At 65.1% G+C, this 20,326-nt stretch overlaps 3 protein-coding genes across 7 annotated transcripts; all 3 read right to left on the reverse strand.

Moving 5' to 3' along the window:
- Positions 1 to 309: 309 nt before the first annotated feature.
- MROH6 (maestro heat like repeat family member 6) lies at positions 310 to 7,479 on the reverse strand. Its single transcript, XM_040626022.1, has 14 exons — positions 5,480 to 7,479; positions 5,212 to 5,364; positions 4,910 to 5,064; positions 4,195 to 4,312; positions 3,818 to 4,002; positions 3,584 to 3,721; positions 3,354 to 3,468; positions 3,105 to 3,248; positions 2,859 to 3,032; positions 2,543 to 2,710; positions 2,172 to 2,291; positions 1,815 to 1,917; positions 1,637 to 1,702; positions 310 to 1,478 (listed from the first exon to the last, which is right to left on the reverse strand). The coding sequence occupies exons 1-14, from the start codon at positions 5,723 to 5,725 to the stop codon at positions 1,246 to 1,248; spliced, it is 2,118 nt and encodes a 705-aa protein (XP_040481956.1). The 5' UTR covers positions 5,726 to 7,479; the 3' UTR covers positions 310 to 1,245.
- A 136-nt stretch (positions 7,480 to 7,615) lies between these two features.
- On the reverse strand, positions 7,616 to 11,123 carry NAPRT (nicotinate phosphoribosyltransferase). Of its 5 annotated transcripts, XM_040626019.1 has the most exons (13): positions 10,833 to 11,122; positions 10,488 to 10,615; positions 10,310 to 10,392; positions 9,922 to 10,052; positions 9,699 to 9,814; positions 9,240 to 9,436; positions 9,019 to 9,159; positions 8,627 to 8,711; positions 8,442 to 8,522; positions 8,248 to 8,350; positions 8,021 to 8,175; positions 7,810 to 7,917; positions 7,616 to 7,728 (listed from the first exon to the last, which is right to left on the reverse strand). In XM_040626019.1, the coding sequence occupies exons 1-13, from the start codon at positions 11,119 to 11,121 to the stop codon at positions 7,666 to 7,668; spliced, it is 1,680 nt and encodes a 559-aa protein (XP_040481953.1). In that variant the 5' UTR covers position 11,122; the 3' UTR covers positions 7,616 to 7,665. The 5 variants fall into 5 exon arrangements, 4 of the variants coding, with proteins under 4 accessions (XP_040481953.1, XP_040481952.1, XP_040481954.1 ...); XR_005833741.1 differs by lacking the exon at positions 8,021 to 8,175; XM_040626018.1 differs by having other exon boundaries at positions 8,021 to 8,350; positions 10,833 to 11,123.
- A 1,108-nt stretch (positions 11,124 to 12,231) lies between these two features.
- LOC103656670 (elongation factor 1-delta) lies at positions 12,232 to 17,253 on the reverse strand (the record flags this gene model as incomplete). Its single annotated transcript, XM_008684086.2, is given in 7 exon segments — positions 12,232 to 12,328; positions 12,436 to 12,630; positions 12,803 to 13,021; positions 13,193 to 13,293; positions 13,381 to 13,480; positions 16,676 to 16,747; positions 17,133 to 17,253. Coding segments are annotated over 7 exon segments (847 nt in total), but the record flags the coding sequence as incomplete, so codon positions are not given.
- Between the last annotated feature and the right edge of the window lie 3,073 nt (positions 17,254 to 20,326).

Consider the following 20,326-nt stretch of genomic DNA (forward strand, 5'->3'; position numbering starts at 1 on the left):
ACCATGCCCCTGGTTCCGCACAGACCCGTGCCCTTGGCCTGACCCTGCCTGGGCCTAGAGAAACCTCACCTCCTTCCTGCCTCAGCTCTGGAGCTTTCTCTTGGTCTCAGGCGATGCCCTGCCTGACCCTGGCCATAAACCTGGACCCTGAACCAGCCGGGCTCTAACCCTCCGGCAGGCTGACCCTTACTCCTGTCTACACACTGCCTTATCTATGACCCCAACCTGAGCCGGATGTCGGACCAGGCCAAGGTTGTCAGGACTCCACCCTTGGCCCAGACCCAGTCCCCAGACACACGCCAGACCTTTTAATACCCCTGTGTTTATTTTAAACACTTTCCACAGGGGGGGGCCCAGACTGGGGGGCTGGACCCAGCCCCGCAAGAGGCTGTGTGAGCCAAGGCTCTCTGAGGAGATGGCTGTGGGGCTGGGCCCTGAAAGGCAAGAGAACATTTCAAGGCAGGCGTTGTGGGTAGAGGCAGCCAGGGCCCAGCCAGGCTCGGCCACAGCCCCCACAGAGGCTCCCGCCCGGCATGTGCGGTCATGCTGTCCTCGTTTGAGCCCAAGCAGGGTGCTGGAGAGCCGGCTGAGGGCTCAGTCTGTGGGCGCAGATGGTGGCACTCCACACCGGGGGCACAGGAACCATCCCAAGCCGCCAGTGGGGAAACCTGGAGAAGGCTCAAGTGAGGTCTGACACGAGGCACAGGAGTGGGTGTGGGGGGAGTGGGGACAGGCCAGCAAGGAGTGGGACACGCGATGGGGGACTTCAGGCTGCTGGGGAGGAGAGCCCAGACCGGGCGGGGAAGCTGAGCCAGGTTGTGTGCAAAGACCAGGAAGCAGGCACCCTATCATGGGGCCAGCTCACAGGGTCGGGCCAGTCTCTCGGTGTCCCCACCCGACCCCAGCTCGGGAGGCCAGGTGTCATCCAGGCTGGGGCGGGGCACACTCCAGGGAGCTGGGAGAACAACAGGCCTGAGTGGGGACAGAGGGGCCATGGGTGCAAGAGGCAAGGGGGCTGCCGAGGGCAAGATGGTGCTCGGACAGAAGGCACCGCTGTCCTAGGTCACATGGCTGTCGTGGCAGCGCGTTCCTAGAGAGAGAGGGTTTGTACGCATCCAGTACCAGGCCTGGGGGGCCCTCACGCAGAGCCGCTTCTGCACACCTGCCCCTGCCAGGACTGGCCACAGAGCAGTATACGGCCGGACTCAGACCACAGGCACCCTCCGGGCTAGCTGGGGGTCAGGCTCAGCCAGGTCCCAAGCTGCCCCAGCGGCCTATGAAGCTCCGGGGCTGGAACGGGCTGTTGGCATAGACTGGTGGGGGCCTGCTGGGCCAGGTGTGGTGCCGGAGGCCTGGGCGGAGGAGACGCAGGCTGCGGGGCGGGGCCCGTGCGCCGGCCAGCAGAGCCACCTGTCCGGCGGACACGTGAGCCGCGGCGACCACAGCGGGCTCTGGGTCACTCTGCAGCTGCCCCAGGTCTGCAGGGATAGGGCAGCTCAGGCAGGGTCGGAGGGCTCTCAGAACCACGATGTAACCCAGGTCCCTGGCCCTCCACCTACCCATTCCCATCCACTCCGTCCTAGCACCCCCGGCCTCTCCAGGCCCCCACACCCTGGTGAGCGAGCCGGGTCCTTACCCTGGAACAGGGAGTCCAGCAGGTCCTGGTTGACACGGCCGGGGCTGGTGTGATGGACGAGGAAGCCTGGACCAAGACATGCCTGTGAGCGCTGGCCCCAGGCCCCCATTGGGGAAGAGCTGGTCCAGCTCCCAGAGCTCTCTCTGAGTTCGAGGGACAGACAGCAGGACCACCTCACCTAGGAGCACGGCAGCTGCCCAGCGCAAGCGGTACTGTGGGCTCCGCAGGTAGCCCTGGCTCTGGCTCAGGAAGCTGGGGACGTGACTTGGGTACTGCTGAACCTGGGGCAGACGGGTTCATGGCAGTACAGGAGGGCCTGTCCCACATGGAGAGGGGGCGGCAGACATGAGCCCAGGGCCTGGGGTCCCCCTCCCCCGCCCTGCTGCAAGGCACCAGGACTGGAGGTCTTAGATCTGCCACAACCTCGGCTGGGAGAGTGAGAAGACTCCGTTCTGGGGGGAGTGCCCTGGTGTATACTGGACCAAGTAGGCAGCTGACCACACCCCATCACTGCCACCGTCCTCCCTCTACTGACCAGGCAGTGGCAGATGCGGCTTAGGGCGTCAGGGCTGTCATAGTGGGCCACAGTGACCATGTCCTCCAGCAGGCCCCAACGCAAGGCCTGGTCACAGCGGGCCAGGGTCCACTCTGAACTCTAGGACAAGGGAAGGGAACAGGGTTAGGGTCCAGAAAGTGGCAAGAGGTAGCTGGGGTGTGGCCGGGATAGGGATGGAGAAGCCCAGGGCAAGTGGTCCAGGAAAGACCAGGAACCCCGGGAGCCCTTGACACTCGCACCCGAGGTCCTTGCAGAAATTCCTGATCTATGTAATCTTAGGGGGTGTGCAGGGTGGGGATGGGTAGGGCTGGATGGGGACAGCAGTGGGACAGTCTTGGGGGGCAGCTGACCTCAGCAGCATCCCGGCTGGGATCTTGCAGGCGCAACAGCAAAGGGATGAGGCTCTGGAGCACCAGCTTCCGCAGGGGGCGGCGGAGCCCCACCCGGAGCCCACCCTGGCCCCGCCGCACCAGCGTCCCGAGAAGCCCGAAGGCCGAGGCGCGGACCGAGTCCCTGGCCTGCGTGCGAGGGCGCGGTCAGGGCAGACCGAGAACTGGGAGAGTCTGGGGAGGGCTGCAGTCTGGACGGTGATGGGGGGGGTGGGGCTGGGCGGGGAGGGACGGGTCGGAATGGGGGGGGTAGGCAGACCGGAGGGGCGGAGCTTACGTCGTCCAGCAGCCGCGGGAGGCGCTGCCCCAGCTCGGTGCTCAGGAGCCGCACGGGCGCCCGAGGCCGCAGCAGGAGCCTCCGCAGCGCGCCCAGCGCGGCCTCCACGAGCCTCGCGTCGCCCTCGCCCAGAGCCCCCAGGAGCGTGGGCAGCAGCGTGCTCACATGCCGCACCTGCGGGGCAGCGACTGGTGGGCGGCCCCTCGCGCCCCGGCCCAGCCCCTGCCCCCCAGCCCTGTCCCTCACCTTCCCATGGCTCAGGGCGAGGTGCCCGAGGCCCAGCAGACCCAGCCAGCGCACCGTGGGCTCGGGGTCGCCCTGCCAGGCCCGGAGCCGCTCCAGGATGACCTCCTCCCGCAAGAGCCGTGCTGTGGGCCGACTCTGCAACAGCTGAGAGGGGCCCCAGGGTCAGCAGGCTCGAGGCCCCCATCCGGGGGCGCGGCTTAGGGGCCAGGTGGGTGGCGCCCGCCACCACCCAGGCGGAAGCAGGCTCACCCCGGTGAAGAAGGCCATGGCCGTGAGGCGCTGCGTGTCGTCGGGGCTGCGCAGCCAGGGCAACAAGTTCCCAAACAGGCCGCGCAGGTGGTGGTCCGCGTGGGCCACCATGGCACTGGGATGGGGCACAAATGGGGGTCCTCAACCTCCTCTTACTGCCTCACCCTTCCAGAAGCCTCTGCCAGACCAGCCTCCTGCCCCTGCCTCTTCCCCAGCCGCCCCGCCAGCACCTGGCCAGCAGCAGGACGCCTTCCAGGTGGGTGTGGGCTCCCACCAGCCTCCTCCAGCCTCCAGCCTGCTCCATGCATGTGACCACCATGCGGCCGCCGTCCCCGGTAAGCAAGGCCTTCAGGGCCTCCACGGCGCAGCTGGAGGTGGGGGCAGGCAGCAGGTGGGTCGGGAGAGCTGGGGGCTGGGAGGGAACGGGCCCTAGCCCTCTCTTCCCTCTGGGGTGGGCCCCTCACCTGGCGTGGCTGTGTGGTGGCCCTCGGTGCGAGGGGCCCCACACCTTCAGGGCGTCAGGGGAGTGCACCCGCTGTGCCAGCCGGTGTAGCCGTGTGACCAGCACGAGCAGGAGGTGTGGGTAGAAGCCCCGAGTGGCACCCACGCAGCCCGACACAGTCAGCATCTCCCCAAGGGCCCGAGTGGCCTGCGGAAGAAGAGGCCGGTCAGGCTCTGGGCACTGCGGACAGAGAGCCGGGACAGGGCCTCGGACACTTGAGGGACGGGTTGAATGCGTCGGACCCCGGTGAGAACCTGCTGCCCCCCACGCCCCTAGGGCCAGACTCTCCGACCCCCTCGGCCCCAGGGGCGGCCCCCGCGGCACCGGCTCGTCACCCACCGCCAACGCCTCCAGCTCGGGCCCGGCTTCATCCTTCAGTGCCCACAGCAGCTGGACCAGCACCTGCCCATTCACACGCGGATTTCGGCTCAGGCTGCGCCACAGCTCAGCGGCCGCCCTGGGGGTAGGAGCACCTGAGACAGGGTCCGACATGGGGGGTCCCCGGGCCAGGGTCGGAGGTGGCCACGAGGACTCCAGCATGCAAAGGGTCGGTCGACCATCCCCCGGCTCTCCACCCGCTAACCCCAGAGCAACAGAGCGTTCGCTGTCTGCGTGGACGACGCGCCGCTGCCGGGCGGGGGTCGCTCCGGGCTCGGCGGGGCTGGCAGCAGCGCAACAAGCTGGCGTTAGACACAGTCACGTACGGAGCGAAACCAGAGATCCCTTCCCCTGCACACTGACCAAAGAGCCAGGGGCGCTGGGGAGAAGCAGGCACCCGGCTCCCTCGCCCCACCTCGGAGCCCCAGGCGGGGCTTTCCGGTGTGACCTGGAGGGAGAAGGCAGGCCCCCCAGCCAGGAGCCCAGCACCAGGACCCTGAGGCGTGAGCAGCGGGGAGTGCATGGAGGACCGGAGTTAAGCGGAGGGAATTCAGAGGCTCTGCCCCCTCCACAACCCGCCCCACCAGGGCTAGACTCCACCGCCAATCAGGAAGGGGGAAGGAAGCTGCGTGGGGGCCTCAGGGATGTGGCTGCTGGCGCAGGCGAGGCAGGTTACCGGTCCGGGGGCAGCGAGCTTGGTAGCAGCGCCCACACCACTTCCCGCGCGTGCTCCAGGGCCAGCGCGCTCAGCACGCGGAGGGCTGCCCGCCGCGGCCTCCCTTCGGCCAGGCTGGGCACCTGTGCCAGCAGCCCACGCACCAAGGCGTGCACCTGGCAGGGGGAGCAGACGTCAGGACATATCACTCCGCATCCCCCCCCCCGCCCCGGGGCAGGCGCGGCCTGAGGCTTGTGTGTTCCTCGGGCTGCTCGCTCTGATCCCCCAACAGCAGGAGCTCGGGGGCAGGGGGGGGGACTCACCTGGTCCTCCAGATGCTGCCCCCGGGCCTCCAGAGCGGAGGACAGCGTGAGCGCTGTGGCCTGCGTCCCCGCAAAGCCAGCCTCCTCCAGGCAGGCAGCCGTGTACACCGCCAGGTCCGCAAGGGCCCCCTCCTCCCAGGAGCTCTGGGGGTTCTAGGGCAGGGTGGGTGCGTAGTACAAAGTCCCCTTGCCTCTCCCAGCTCTCTTCCCCAGCACCCCCCAACTTCCTCCATGTGGTCCCCTCAGCTTCCCTCCCCTCCCCACTCACCTGATAGGGTCCCTCAGGGGCCAGCTCTGTCCTGCTGGGCAGGGAGCAGGTCTCACCGCCAACGGTGGGGACGGCGGCTGCACTCTTAGGCTCCACCTCGGGTTCAAGCCCATGTTCCGGCTGAGGGCCGATGGAAGAGCGACCCGGAGTCTGCCCCTGGTTGGCCCAGATCCCTTCAGCCAGAGCCGTCAGGGTCAGAGCCCCCACAGGGCCCCCGCGGGCCCGGCCCCACACCCCCCAAGCCATGGCCACCGCACTCCCCGAGCTGCGCAGCAGGATCCAGCCGCAGCACCTGCCCCTGGTTCTCCGGGGAGGTCGTGCCCAGGCCTGACCTAGAAGCTGGCCCCGGGTAGGCAGGACCAGGGACAGGCGTGGTGGCGCATGCGTGTGCGCTCATGCTCTTCCTGTGTAGGGGTGGGGCCGTCCCACACAGGCACCCCCCGGTGTGCGCATCAGGGGCCTGGGAAGGGCCCTCCTGCCCTTGCTGCCGGCAGTGAGTTGCCAGCCTGAAGCTGGAGCGTGTGGGGTCTGGCTCTGCCCACCAGGGCCCTGGGGAAGGGATGAGAGCCCTGGGATGGTGGGTGTGCAAGAAGAGGGGGAGAAGGGCCCTTCACCCTGACATCCAACCCCTCTGGGCAAGGAGGCCCCGGGCAGCTGTGGACAGCCCTGAGGAGACCCCAGCAGGGTCCAGGGTCCAGAAGTCAGGGCTCAACCCTGAGCTAAGGCCCTGCCTGATTCGGCCCTAAAGAAGCAGTTGGGTCCAGGCAGGGCCTGGGGTCAGGAGCTAGGCTGTCCCCACTGCATGCCGACCCAGCCAGACATCTTGGGGATGAGGAAGGTTGAGAAAGGTGTCACCGCCTCTAAGCTCAGGCAGGCCTGGGGTGGAGCAGAGGCGAGAGGAGTGCCCCCGCTGCCACCCAGGTGCCCTTATAGGGGCCTGCTATCGTTGGGGTGGGCCTTCTGGGTCCTGGCCCGTTCTGAGGTGCTCCCTCCACCCAACACTGGACCACAAGGTTCCTGGGTCCTGGCAGGGAGGAAGTGTGCAGCTGAGAAGTGGTGATCTGGGGGTACCTGGGGCCTGGTGAACTCTGCCATGTGGGTGTTTGTGAGTCTGTATCTCCCCAAGCCTTATGCTCCCTAGGGCTCGCCTGACCAGGCCTCTGCCCCAAATTCTGTCACCCTCACCCAGTGACACGGGGCACTGCCCAGCCTAACTAAGCCCTAGGATCCAGAAGAGCCAGTCTGGCCAGATACTTGAAGAGGCAGAAGTGTTTTGGGAAGCACCCCAGGAAGCCAGCACCCCTCCACACCCTTGCCTGCCTTTGCCTCCTTGTGCTGCCTGGATCCAAGAGGCCCAGCCCCCCTGCCCCATGTCCCACAGAGCCGAGAACATCTCTCCCGGATGGTTTCTGTGGAACCCGAGTCGCCAAAGCCAGTGGAAACCTGAGTGACTAGCTTTGTCCGCACAGAGGCAGGACCAGCCCAGCACCGTTAATTTCTCCACTGGCCCCTGAACCTTCCCCTCCCTTTGTAAGGCTCCTGGATCAGGAGCTGGCTTCCCCCAAGGCCCAGGCCTGGCTGACCCCATGACTGATGGCAGAAACCGTGAGCACAGCGCCCCCCAGTGGCAGAGTCCTACAGGGCTGGCGGCCCCAGTGGCCAGGGACACCGGGGCTTCTCTTTGGCTTGTCAAGCTTGAAGTGTCCCACTGACCCCTCGGGGCAATGCCCTTGGTGGCTGTGGGAGTCTGGGGCCATGCTTGGATACAGGAAATCCCCAAGACCCTCCCTCTGGTACCTTATCCCCACCCCGTGGCTCCCCCTCCCTAGCCTCCTGCAGTAATTCCACCAACTCCTAGGTGGGCACTAGACGCCTCCCTTTCTCCATAGCCCTGTCCCCTCCAGCCTCAGCTCTGGCCCCGCAGTCCAGCTGCACAAGCCTCCGACTGCCAGCCTTGGCTTAGCACCTGGCCACCCTCAGACCCCAGCACAGGGCAGCCTCCCTACTCGGGCAGAGCCTGGGCCTCTCCTGGGAACATGAACCCAGGCTCTGACCCCTAAGTCCCGCCCACCCTTGGAGGCCCTGGGGGGTCAAGTGAGTGGCAGGCTGGGTGAAGAAAGGACACATGACAAGTTGTGCAGGACAGCGAGTGACTCATGTTGGTTTCAGGCAGCTCCAGCAGGTGCTCAGGAGGGTCCTCCCGCGCACAGTCTGTCCACCAGGGCCCGCAGCTTATCAGACAGCGCCACCTGTAGGAAGAAGAGAGGATGACGGGTGGCCACAGGGACGGCGGGTACTGGGGCGAGCGGACCAGGTGGGTGCGCACCTACCCGGTAGGGCGCAGGCTGCTCCAGCCGCTTGTGCTCCGGGCTCAGACGGCTTAGAGACAGCTGGGCGAAGGCTCTAGATTCGGCCAGAGATGGGAGGGGCTCACACAGCTGGGGGAAGAGGGAAGGCAGGGGCTGGGTCAGTGGTCAGGGTCGGGGCCAGGGCTCAACTCAGGTGGAGGTGCAGACTAAGGCAGTAGGTGGAGGCGGCTACCTGTCCCCGCCGGACCCAGAGTCTCAGCAGGGGCTCCACATGGGCAGGCCTCACGGTACAGGCTTCCTGGGCCCCTCGAGGCCAGACCCTGAGTTCCTGGCCAGCCTGTGGCGGCGGCTCATCCACCAACTGCAGCACGTCCAACAGCGGAGACCCTGTGTGCGCCAAGAATAAGGCGGGGGGCCTGGGGACCTGAGAAGGACCACGGGGCGTAGGAGGGGCCTCACCATCAGCGCCCAGGAGCCGGAAAGCGGCCTTGCTCCCAGGCAGCGTCTGTTTCTCCGGGTCCTCGGTCAGCTTCATCCGTGGTTGACCCCCCACGGACACCAGCTGCAGAAACGTGTGTGGGGTTGCTGGACTCTTCTCCCCCAACCCATGATCCTTCTGGCCCACCCCGCTGGGTCCCAGATCCTATCCCTACCTTATAAACACAGCCCAGGGAAGGCTGGCGGGGACAGGTGACCACGTTGGTGCCAATGCCAATGACGTTGACCTCACTGCCCTGGACGAGGTCAGAGAAGGTGGGACTGAACTTAATGTCTGCAGGCCCAGGGCCATCTTAGCCCCCCTCAGGCCTGCCCCTGCCCCTGCCCTGCCCTGCCCCACCTCCTGGGCCAGCCGGGCCAGCTCCTCCTCATTGATGTTGTTGCTGACGGTGATGGAGACCGATTCCAGCCAGGGTACCTGGAACCTGTGACGGGGGCAGTCCCTCAGATGTTTCCTAATGCACCCGGTCACTCTCCCTCCCCGGTTATGCATCCCCTCCCAACCTGACAATCTGCCTTCAGACACATGGGCCCTGGCCTTTTCCTTATGAGCCCCTGGTTGAACCCACCCCTGATTTTCCTGCCAAGGTCCCAATGTCTTTATTGCGGTAGCAACCACATCAGACCTCCTCACTTCAGGAGGGACAAACTGCTCTCTCCTCTGCCCCATCCCAACGTTCCTGCCCCCGGACAGGATCTTTCAGTGGACGTAACCCGTCCCAGGGGACTCACTGGGCCGAAATGGTCCTGAAAATCTTGCGGATCTCCTGGGCCTGCTGAAGCAAATCACCACTGTCCAATCTTACACCCACTGCTTGGTAGCCCAGCTCCCCCAGTGCCAGGGCTACTGCCAGAAAGTTAGGAAGACCGCTCCTGCCAGCAGGAACGAGAAGGGTCGGTGAGGGGCCACAGCTGCTCTGCAGAGCCCACCCAGGGGAGGACGCGGGCCTCACCTCTGCACACTGTAGGTGTCCAGCAGGCCCTGGAAGGCCCGGGGAAAAGCCAGGGCGTAGGCCACAAAGGCTGCCCGCTCCCCTCGGTGGGGTTCCTGCACCCCCAGTCCCAGATGGGCACACACGCGATCCAGCCATGCCTCCACACAAGCAGCCAAATCCACCCTGGGGCCCTGACTGGCAGCTGGAGCCAACATCTATGGAAAGGGGTCAGTGAAGGCTGGGCAGCCCTTAGTGCAGGCTGAGGACTGGCTAACCCCTGGCTGAGAGTCTGAGCAGGGGTAATGCCACCACTGCCAGCTTCCCAGCACAGCACTGGGGCTACCTGCCAGGGGGCTCCGGTGGGCCAAGCATAGCATCTGCCTGTGCAAAGCAGCAGCGGAACCATCCCTCCCCTGGGCAAGGACTGGCTTTGAGGACAGCCCGCTGGAGCGCAGCGGGGGAGTGAGGGGTACTGACCGGGTTGGGGGGCACCTCAGTGCCCAAAAAGGAAGTGATGAAAGAGTGAGCGAGGGTTCCAGCCACGGGCACGCCCCGCAGCTGTCCTGCGAGCACATTGCTGCTGCCATCGAAGCCTGCGACAGAGGGTCCGCAGGGTGTCAGGCAGGAATCAGGCGGGGCTGGAGGGCGTCTGGCAGGTGTCCTCCTACCCCGGCCCCTGCCTCCCACCTCCGGCTCTTACCGCCCAGGTAGCTGTAAGTAGAGGCTGTAAGACCTCCATCCGGGCCCTGGGCTCGCCGCAGCCCCATCTCCAACAGCCGCTTCTTCGGACCCGCTATCAGGCGAAGCCGCGCAGCGTTGGTGGCGATGAGGCTGTCCGGGACAAGGGAGTGGGGGACCCGCGTTGAGGGTCACGAAGTCACCGCGAACCCGGGCCCCCTTCGCGGCCCCCCAGAGTGGGAGCGGGAGGTCCCTGTCCAGGGCCCTGGGGCCCCGGGCTCCGCTTCCTGGGCGCAACCACGCCCCATCCCAAAGGCCCGCCCCCCGGAAGTCCCCGCTCGACGTCCGGGGGCCCAGCACCCCCGGGTCCGCCTCCAGGCCGGCGTGGTCCCACCTGGGCAGGGCCCCACCTGGCATAGCTGACGAGGCAGAGGAGGGGCGTCTCCAGCAGCTGCACCACCAGGAGCGGCCCGCACACCTGCAGCAAGGGCACCTGCGCGGGGGAGGGGGGACGGGGTAGCTGTTAGCTCGGAGCCGCCCGGGATGCTCGGGCCCACGCGCTCTGCCCCCAGCTCACCCCGCACTCACGCCGGGGAAGGCGAGGGAGCCCTCGGGCAGGGCCCGCACCGTCACATCGGAGCAGTCGAGGCCACGAAGGTGCTCGAAGAACGCGGGCTCCGTGTCGGGCGGCAGCACGGAGGCCAGAAACTGCACGTCTGGGGGTGACAGAAGGCCTCGTGGGCTGGTGCTAGCGCAGGCCGTGGAGGGTTCGGCGGGGCTGGGACCGTCGGGGGTCCTGGGAGGCTTGCTGGGGACTCTGGTCGGGCGGGGGTCTCGCCCGGGGCTCTTCAGGCGGGGGGTGGGGGAGGGAAAGACGCGTCTAGGTGGCAGGTGTCCAGCAGGGTCGCGGGGGCTGGACGGGGGGTGGGCTACCTGCGTCCCGCAGGCGGAAGGCGCGCAGGAAACGCACGCAGTCGCGCAGCCCGGCGGCCAGGGCGAAGGCGCCGCCGAACGGGCAGCCGCGGAAGAAGAGCTCGAACTCGGCCTGCTCCCGCGCCCGCCTCGCGCGCCAGTAGCCCAGCGCCATGGTGGCCTGGTAGAGGTCGGTGAGCAGCGGCCTGGCGGCCGCCAGCGCCTCGGGATCCTGCTCCGCCGCCATTTCGCCCCCGCGCCGGGACTCCGGTCCGCGCCCTACCCCGCCCCGCCCACGGAGCGACGTCATTGGGGCCCCGCGCGGGGACTCCGGCCCGCCTCGCGAAGTCTGATTGGGGCCCCACGCCCCGCCCCCCCCGCCCCGCCCCCGGACTCCGGCCCGCCTGACGCCGCGAAGTCTGACTGAGGCCCCGCCCCCCGCGTCCGGACTCCGGTCCGCCCCGCCCACCGGGCAGGCGGAGAGGGAAGGGGCAGCAGGTACACAGGGGACTCTAGAATCTGGTGGTGCCACACTACGGCTCAGGGACCAGTGTGGCGCTGACAGCAAGGGGGCACCCAGGCCCCCCACCATCAAGGGGAGCAATCCATTCTTGTGTTGCCCGGGCCCCTGAAGACACCAGTTCCGACCAGAAGTAACCACAGCCGGACCCTTTCTCCCAACTCAGAGAATGGCTGTCTCACCAGCCTCGCTGGCCAACAGTCCAGGGGACGAGCCACTAGTGCCAAGTACTGCCCGGACGGGACTGTGGGCACAACTCCACAGGGAGATTCGTCACGGGCCTGTCCAGGGCCCGGTCTCCAGTGAGTGAGCGGCAGGCCACAGAGCTGATGCGGGCAGCGCAGAGGGCTGGAGCAGCAGGGGCCGCATCTAAGGGATCAGCCAGGCTTCCTGGACATAGTGGGAGGCCTGGCAGCATTTCACAGGTCACACGTCGGGGGCCCATGACTAGTCACAGCAGCAGAGCCAGGACAGCCACTGGAACCTTCCCTCCCTGGACACTTTTGCTCCCATGGGGTCAGCTCAGCAGGGAATGGAACCCAGATGGGGTGGAGTGGAGAGGCCGCCTGGGCCTCAGAGCGACCAGCAGCCCCGCAGGGGAGACCATGCGTGCTGTTTCTGGGTTTAGGAGTTTGAACTGGGTGTGCTACTTGTAACCAAGGGCTGAGTGACACCAGGTGGGCAGCCGGGGAGTAGGGTCACACAGCCACAAGAACCTGTGTGGAGACCAGGAAAGGGGAGGGTGGCATTGGCCTCTGGGGCCCCTGCTGGAGGAGCAGGACAGATGGGCCTGGCTGGGTCACTAATGAGAGGCAGGCCAAGTGTGAGGCCGGGAGCTGGGCAGTGCTGCTCGCTGAATGTGCCCACCCCTGGGCCCAGACGAGGACAGGAGCCAGAGAGTGCAATCTCGGTCTTTAATGGCTACAGGGCCTCACACACCCAGGCCCGGTGCCTGGGCTCAGATCTTGTTGAAAGCAGCAATGTCGACACTCTGCACCTGAGGAGGAAGGAGGTCAATGGTCACACGGGGCCCAGTTTCCCAAAGACCCACCCACTCTCGCCACCTGCCAGGCCAGGGGTTCATTTGGGGGCCTGGCCACTCACGTGCTCCTCGAACTTGGTGATCTCCTCCTCCAGCAGGTCGGTCCCCACCTTGTCGTCCTCTACCACACACTGGATCTGCAGCTTGCGGATGCCATAGCCCACGGGCACCAGCTTGGAGCCCCCCCAGGTCAGCCCGTCTAACTGGACGGATCGCACGCAGGCCTCCAGCTGGGCCATATCTGTCTCATCGTCCCACTGGGAGGTAAAGGGGTGGAGAGGCTGGGTCAGGAGCCTGCAGACCCCAGGGAGTGTCCCCTGCTTCCCCCAGAGCACAGCAGAGCAAACAGCTCTTACAGGGCCCGGAGCACAGTCTAGGCTGACGGCCCACGGCTCTACTGGGACATGGGGGCAGAGGCACCCCACTCACAGGCTTGACGTCCAGGAGGATGGAGGACTTGGCCACGAGCTCGGGCTTCCTCGCCTTCTTCTCCGCGTACTGCCTCAGCCGCTCCTCGCGCAGCCGCGCCGCCTCCTTGTCCTCCTCCTCATCACTGCCGAACAGGTCGATGGCATCATCCTCATCGTCCTCCGCGGCCGTGGCCGCCTTCCTGGCAGGGGGCTCCGCTTGGCGCATGGGGGACACGTGCTGCCATTGGGGAGGGAGGCTGAGGCCCGTGCCACCAGGGCCCCAGCTACGCACCCTAGCTAGGGGCCCCGAGGATGCCAGGCCCCAGTGGGGGGTAGGGGCCAGGAGCACCTTCTGCCGCCCGCCCCTAGTGCCCAAGAGGAGGGCCCCTGGTCTGAGAAAGGCACTCACCTGGGTCTGCGGGGCTGTGGCCCGGTGGGCGGGAGAGCTCTTCTCCAGTACACTCAGCCGCGCCTCCAGCCTGGACACAGCCTGCTGCAGATCTTGTACCACTGCCGGAGCCAAGGGGTGCTGGTCAGAGGGCGGGGGCCGTGGGGGACCAGGGTGGGGAATCCCAGCCGTTAGGCCCGAGGACTTACCACCTCGCAGGCTCTGATTCTCCACTTCCAGGCTGGCGATCCGGACGGCGAGCTCACTGTGATCTCCGCTGGGCCCGCCGGAGGCCCCAGGGCCAGAGCTCTGTAAGGCAGGGGAAGGTGAGGATGTGGCACCCCAGCCTGCTCCCAGCCTGTTCACAGCCACTGAGCCTCAGAGCCCCAACACAGGTGGGAGACCTGCGGGACACTTGGAAGCGGCTCCTGTCAGCCCTGCTGGGTCCACCTGGGACATTCCAGCCCCGAGAGTGGGGAGGAGGCCCTGTGAACACGAACCCAAGCAGGAAACACAGGGCCCAGGGGAGCCATGGCATGCAGGTAGCGCAGAACTCACAGCCTGGCTGCTACTGCCCCTCGGGGTGGGAGGAAGCAGACCGCATACAGCCCTGGGGCAGCCTGGGCCACAGTGGGGCCAGGCAGCACTGCCTGGAACTGGACACAGGAGGGAAGAGGGTTCAGGGGCCAGTGAACAAAGGAGAAAGGAGCTTTCCTGTGCAGGGGATGGCCACTCCATAGCACCTTGCCTCCCCTACGTCATACACCTGACACCTGGCTCATGGAGCCGACCCTTGAAGGCTCTAGGTGACCCCGGGGCCTCACAGCTGCCTGCCAGCCTCCCTCGGGTTCCTCCCTGACCTGGAGCTCCTGTCATCTGACTCAGCAGGGAACCGCAGCTCAAGCCTGAGTTACAGCCCGGGGGCCTACACGCATATCCCAACAGAGTGGCTTGGGAGGACAGCGTGTACTCGGGCCCTTTCGTGAGGACAAGCCCCATGGCCTCCTCCTCTGCCTGACACAACCCCAAATCACAGACAGGCTAAAGGCCCCCAGAAAGTCCAGGCTGACAGGCGCCGGCTCCCTGCTGGGGATCAGTGAGCAATGCAAGGCCGACACTATCTATCCAGAGACCCACTAGCTCCCACATCTGGCTCCTAGCAGGGCCGGCTAGAGGCGGACCGGACAGCATGGCGCTGGAGCAGGGGCACTAGCACCAGGGTGGGCTCTGCTCACAGCAACCCCCTCCCCTTCAGTTCAACCCCCTCGCCTCGCCAATGGAAAGCTGTGCTGGACTCGCCCAAGTCTTGGCTGCCACCACCTGGCACGTGGTCTTCTCTCCAGCACTCAGCTCCCAATGCCATTCTCATTAGCATTTCCCAACAGTTTCCGTCACACAGGGACGAAATCCCGACCACCCTCCTCCTGTTCTACCAGCCCGCACGCCCAGGCCCAGCGCCCATCTCAGCAAGCTCCCACCGCCTCCTCTCCTGGGGGCTCAGCACCTGTTGAGCAAATGCATCACGGCCCAGACGCAGGCTGGTGCCTCAAGCCTTTGCCCCAGTGACACCACTGAGTGGGGACTGCCTGCTGACAGGTCCCAAGGGTGCAAGCTCCAGGCAAGGCCCCACCTGCCACAAGGCCTAAGGAAGTGGTGGGCGGAGACAAGGGTGCTGGTGGCCACAGGGTTACCACCACTGGCCCCCCATGCCCCCAGGCCTCTCACTGAAGTCTACGCCCTGGGACGATCTCACCCACCCTGACTCTAACCCAAGCAAGGAACGAGGACATCAGGCAGTCTAGGGCCCCCAACCCCAGCCTGTGAGGCAGACCTAGGCTACCCTGTCTAGTCCTAGCCTGTGACAGTGGGCCACAGGGGACAGTGCCACCTTCCATCCCTCCAACCCTGCCCCTGGCACCACACACAATTCCCAGGAAGCTCTGGGTTCTAAAGTCCCAGTGGCTGCTGGGCTCTACTCCAACCCAAATCCAAGCCTGGAGCTGGGCCAGCAATGTCCTTCCTGGGTCCCTGTTAGTGGCTGAAGGACACGCCTCTCAAGTTCCTGCCACTGTCTCAGAACAGGACCTTATCTGGAGATGGGGGCTTTACGGTGGTAATCCAGTTATAATAAGGTCATTAGGATGTCCCTAATTCTGACTAGTGTCCTTATGGAAGGGAATTTGGACACAGACACCCGGAGGGAAAACAATGTGAAGACACAGGAGAACAAGGGCCACGCACGTGCCCAGGGGAGGGCTCAGAACCTGCCCACGCCTTGACCTTGGACTTTAGCTTCCAGACTGAGAAAATGAAGTGTGCTGTTTAAGCCCTTGATCTGGGGTGCTTTGTTACAGCAACCCCAGCAAACCAGCCCCCAAGTCCTAGCAGTCAACCCCCAAAACAGCCAGGGCAACCTGAGGGCCAGAGGAAGAGCTCCCGTGGCCTGGTTCGCTCCCCGACCCTGGCCTTCTGGGGGGCTGGAATCCCACACGCTGGCCCGCATGTGAGGCCAAGCATAAAGCAGGGCCCCCGAGGCAGAAAGCAGTGGCAACAGCCCCTGGGGTTTGTCGAGAACCGTCCTGCCTACGGCCCAGGAGCCAGAACGTCCAGACCAGCCGCGGCAGGCAAACTTGCCCACATATTAATCACCAAAGGCGATAAAACGATGACCTCAGATGGCAAGAGGATGAAGCCTTCTGCCCATAGGATGAAGTGGAGGCTCTGGAGACAGAGAAATGCTCCTGGGTTATCTGGGTGGGCCCCGTGTCAGCGAGAGGCAGAAGAGAAGGAAACGTGACGAAGCATGACACGGCTGGCCAGAAGCCAAAGGCCAAGGGATGCGGGCAGCTTCTTCGAGTTGGAAAAGGCAATGAAAGAGCGTCTTTCCTAAAGTCTCCGGAAGGAACACAACTCTGATGATGCTCAGCCTTCAAGGACAGGCTACCAGCTGTCCCAGAGGGAGGATCAGGTCCTGCCTGCAGCGCCAGGAAGGCAGAGCAGCAAGTCTGTCTCCTCCCAGGGACACACCTGCCCAGCCAGGCTGGGAACACAGCTGGACATGGCCCTGCCCTCCTCTCTCCATGCCATCTGGGACCTGGAAGCCGAACCGGGCTGCACGGCCCCTCTCTGGTCCTCAAATTCCATCACTGGGACCCCGCACAGCCTGTGAACCCATCTCTCCGGGGCGGTGGGGCCCAGGGAGCACGAGAAGGGACAGCAGATGGCGCCACTCGCACTCCTCCCCAAGCAGGGTGCAAAGCTGCAGCCAGGATGAGGGCAGGAAGGAGTCCCCGGAGACCGCCAGCAAGCAGGCAAGAGGCACAGCAGGAAGGCTTCTGTGGTGGTGGGAGTCTGGGTTCCTGTCCCAGCAGGAACACGGCGCTGTGCGCCTCGCCCTAATTTTGCTCCAAGGCCCCAAACGCTCAGCAGCAGGACCGGGGGCCAAGTCCAACGCGCCGTTCAGCACGAGGGCAGCAGTGCCAGTGCGAGCCGGCGGGTACTCACCCCGGCCAGGGATTTCTGGATGTTCTCTCTGGCTCTCGCAATGTCTCGGAGAATCACACTGGCGCCGTTCTCCTGCAGACAGGGCACAAGGAACCAGGCTTTTGTTTTCATTAAAACAATTTTAATTAAAAAAGAGAGAAACCCTTCTACGGAGGCCAAGCGAGAGCTGCGCAGAGTGAAAGCTCAGCGGCACGGCGAGGGGCGCAAGGTGCTAGAGTCTGCCAGAGTCTAGCTGCCGTGACGACAGGGCCTGAGATACCATCCTGATGGGCACCTGACATGGTGGAGATGAAGTGTCTATCCTGTGCCAGCGCAAGAGCAGATCTAGAACCCTGGGAGCCTCCAGGGCCACACCTCCCAAGACCCCACCAGCAGCACCTGGAGCAGCGCCACCTGGGCCGAGCAGCCTCTGCCCTCCGTGGGGCACCATCCCCCAGTGCGCCGAGTACATCCCTACCTGGCGCGAGGAGCCGGCCACAGGCCCGTTCATCTGCTCGTAGAATCTTCTTTCTGCATCATCATATTTGAACTTGTCAAACCAGATCTTCTCGTGCACTAGGAAGTTTGTAGCCATTTTCCTGCTGGGAAGGAGAGACAGACTAAGACAGTCTGCTGGAAGGAAAGGGTGTATCCCCAAAGGCCCCAGGCCTGGCCTGCACGAGCACCCCACCAACAGCCCAGATACAGGGTACAGGGTGACCAGGGGTCCAGGGTAGAGCACGGGTGGTCTTGGCATGGCTGAACCCAGTCTGTAACCAGCACCCCCTCCAAACACACACCATCCCTGCTCCCACCCCTTTGGTTCTCAGGTTGGCAGTTCCCAGGCTTGTCCCCATGACCAGTGGCTCTCAAACTGGGGTGAGGAACTTCTGGGGGTCCCCAAGGTCCTTCCTTTCCAACCACGCATCTGTGCAAGGCTCAATTTATGTCCATCAAATTCACACCAACAGACTGAATGCAGAATCAAGTGTGAGAAGCCAGCTCCCTCCTGTTAAGCAAGACGCTAGAGATCTGCAGAGAATGTCGCACGAGCCACTGAACCGTTGTTAATGGGAAAACCGTTGCTCGTAAGAACGAGTCATTAACAGTAACAAGTAAACTTATTTTTCAATGAATAAAGTACTTACAGCATTTGTTTTCAGTGCTAACGTGCTAACAGTGCTAACACAAAAATCTACAGATACGAGAAAAGCTCTGTGGGGTCCAGAGGCCACTGAGCTTGAGAGCTACTGCTCTCCACCAGAAGCCACACTAGGCCTGCCGGCTGCCCTCTCCACGAAGGACGGCCCCTCCTGTTCCCGACCCAGGGCCACAGAAATGGACCTGATGTCACCAATTCTCTGTGCCGAGGGCCCCAAGCTATCACTGGACCTCACCAAGTGTGCCCTTGGTGACGGAAAGGGGGTTCGGTCCCATGACTCTCCTCCACCCACCCCTGTACCCCCATCAGGAGGAGCCAGGCCACTGCGGACAGTTTCAGCTCCATGCCCCCCCAACGCTGCCGGATGGGGACACTCCTGCACAAGGGGTCCCACACCAAGGTCTGGATTCTGTCAGACCGGCAAATCCAACCCCACCGGGGAGGTGCGAGGCTACCGATGGGCACGAGGCGCCAGGGTGGCGCGGCTTCCCTGAGGTCCGGCCTGCACAGCCACCCACACCCCAGGCCCTCCCGCGGCTGCACGTGCAATGTTCCCCCGCAGCCGGCCATCTCTGCCGGGCCGCCCGCCTCTACCCCTGCCCTTCTCCAGGCCCTGGCGCCCACACACCACTGCTGGGGCCGCACGGAATCATCCTGGGGCAAGCCCTCGGTCCCCAGGCTGAAAGCAAGTAAGCCTCGTCCAGGGGTCTCCTTCAGACACAGGTTGCTCAGTGGACAGCATGCTGGTGTCCCAGGGACACTCACCTCACCTCAGAGCTGGTTCCACACGAGGGAGGCAGGGGGGACATGCCGGCTCCCACGTCTTCCCCAGTGGGGCTTGGGCCAGGAGCCTTCGACACTTCCCCTGCTCTGGCCTGTGACAGCCAGAGGGGACTCTGGGCGCTGACCAGTCAAGGGGAAACCCTACACAAGGCAGACTCGGCCCTGTGCTAACCCCTCCCGCCCCCAATAGTCCCAAACCTTGGGAGGTTTTCGCTGCGCTAACCCAGAACTACCTCTGCCCAACCCACTCCTGTATCCAACTGAGCCGGGTCCAGGGTGTCGGGGAGAGCTGCGCCGGGGCAGGGGTGGGGAGAAGAGCAGGCAGGGCCCCAGCCCAGGGAAGCCCAGGCCAGGAACCCGCACGGCATGTTTCTCCTACTTGGGTCTCAGGCTGGACACGGACGGGCCAGACCGGGCACTGGGTCGGTGAGCCAGGGAAGCGGCTTCGAGGCGCCAGGCCATGCGGAGGGCCTCAGCAGCATGGTGGCGGCACTCCGCGCTGTCATAGGTGGGCTTGCTGAGCCAGGGGGCCTCGGCATCCTTGTGCAGGAAGTACCAGTAGGGCAGGGCAGAGGAGGCCTCCCCGTCAACCCGCCGAGGCCCGACCCGCTTGCTTCCCACAGCGTTTCGGCCCCGCCGGTCTCTGCGGCCCCGCCTGGCCCCCTCAGCCTGGCCCACTCGCTCCTGCAGGCGCACCTTCCCGGGGGGGTGGCCGTCGAACATGGCCTCGTAGAAGCCCCTCTCCGCTGCGTCGTACTGGGGCTTCTCCAGCCACACCTCCTGCACCAGAGCCTGCAGGTTGCCCAGTGGGGACTGGCTGTGGGCCGGGGGGCTGGGCTGGCGGGGGAGCACCAGGTCAGGGGCAGCTGCCTGCTGGCCCGTGTCAGACGCCCCTTGCCTGCCGCTCCCCTCGGCGGCCAACAGCAAGGCCTGAGACCACTCCACGAATGCCCGCTCGGCCTGGTCGAAGGAAGACTTGTTGACCCAGATGCCCCAGGTCACGTGGTGGCAGGCCACCTGGCTTCCGTGGGTGCAGGGACCCCGCGGGGCCGCTGGCTGGGCTGCCTGGGCTTCCTGGGCAGCCGCATCTGCCAGCCTCTGGCGGTAGGAACTCTCCGCCTGGTCAAACGCCGGCTTGTCCAGCCACACGTGGTCGGCTGAGAGGCCCACAAGGGCCAGGTCCGCCTGGCCGAGCCGGCTCTTCGGGGAGCACTTCCTCTTCTTCTGCACAGACTTCTTCCCGTCGTGGCTCTTCCCGGGGTCACTCGTGCCGCTGCTGCCGGGGCCGTCTGCCTCCTCGGCATCCTGGGCCTCCTCCTGCCCTGGCCCATTCACAGCTGGCCCCTCAGCCAGGAGCTGCTGGGTGGCGGCAGCTCGTGTGGCCTCCTGCTCGTAGAAATGCCGCTCGGCTTCGCCATACTTCTGCTTGTCCTCCCAGACAGTCTCCAGGGCACAGGAGGCTTTCCCGCTCCTCATCTTCCGAGCAGCGTTAAAAAGCAAGCACAAGAGGGCAGTTGCAACACAGCAGGCCACGGGAGGATGGCGCCCCCACCCCCCCCAGCCTGACTTTGGGGCTGGCTGGGCCGGGCGTGCTCCCCAATGGGGGTGCCATGTGGTAACAAGCAAGGACCTAGACTCAAGTCCACGGGGAACTCGGTAAAGCAAACAACGATTACGTGTGTGTGTGTGTGTGTGTGTGTTCTTCTAACTGTAAAACTAATCTCAGG

Source organism: Ursus maritimus, unplaced genomic scaffold (assembly GCF_017311325.1).
Source record: "Ursus maritimus isolate PB19 unplaced genomic scaffold, ASM1731132v1 scaffold_9, whole genome shotgun sequence".
Classification (NCBI taxonomy): Eukaryota; Metazoa; Chordata; class Mammalia; order Carnivora; family Ursidae; genus Ursus; species Ursus maritimus.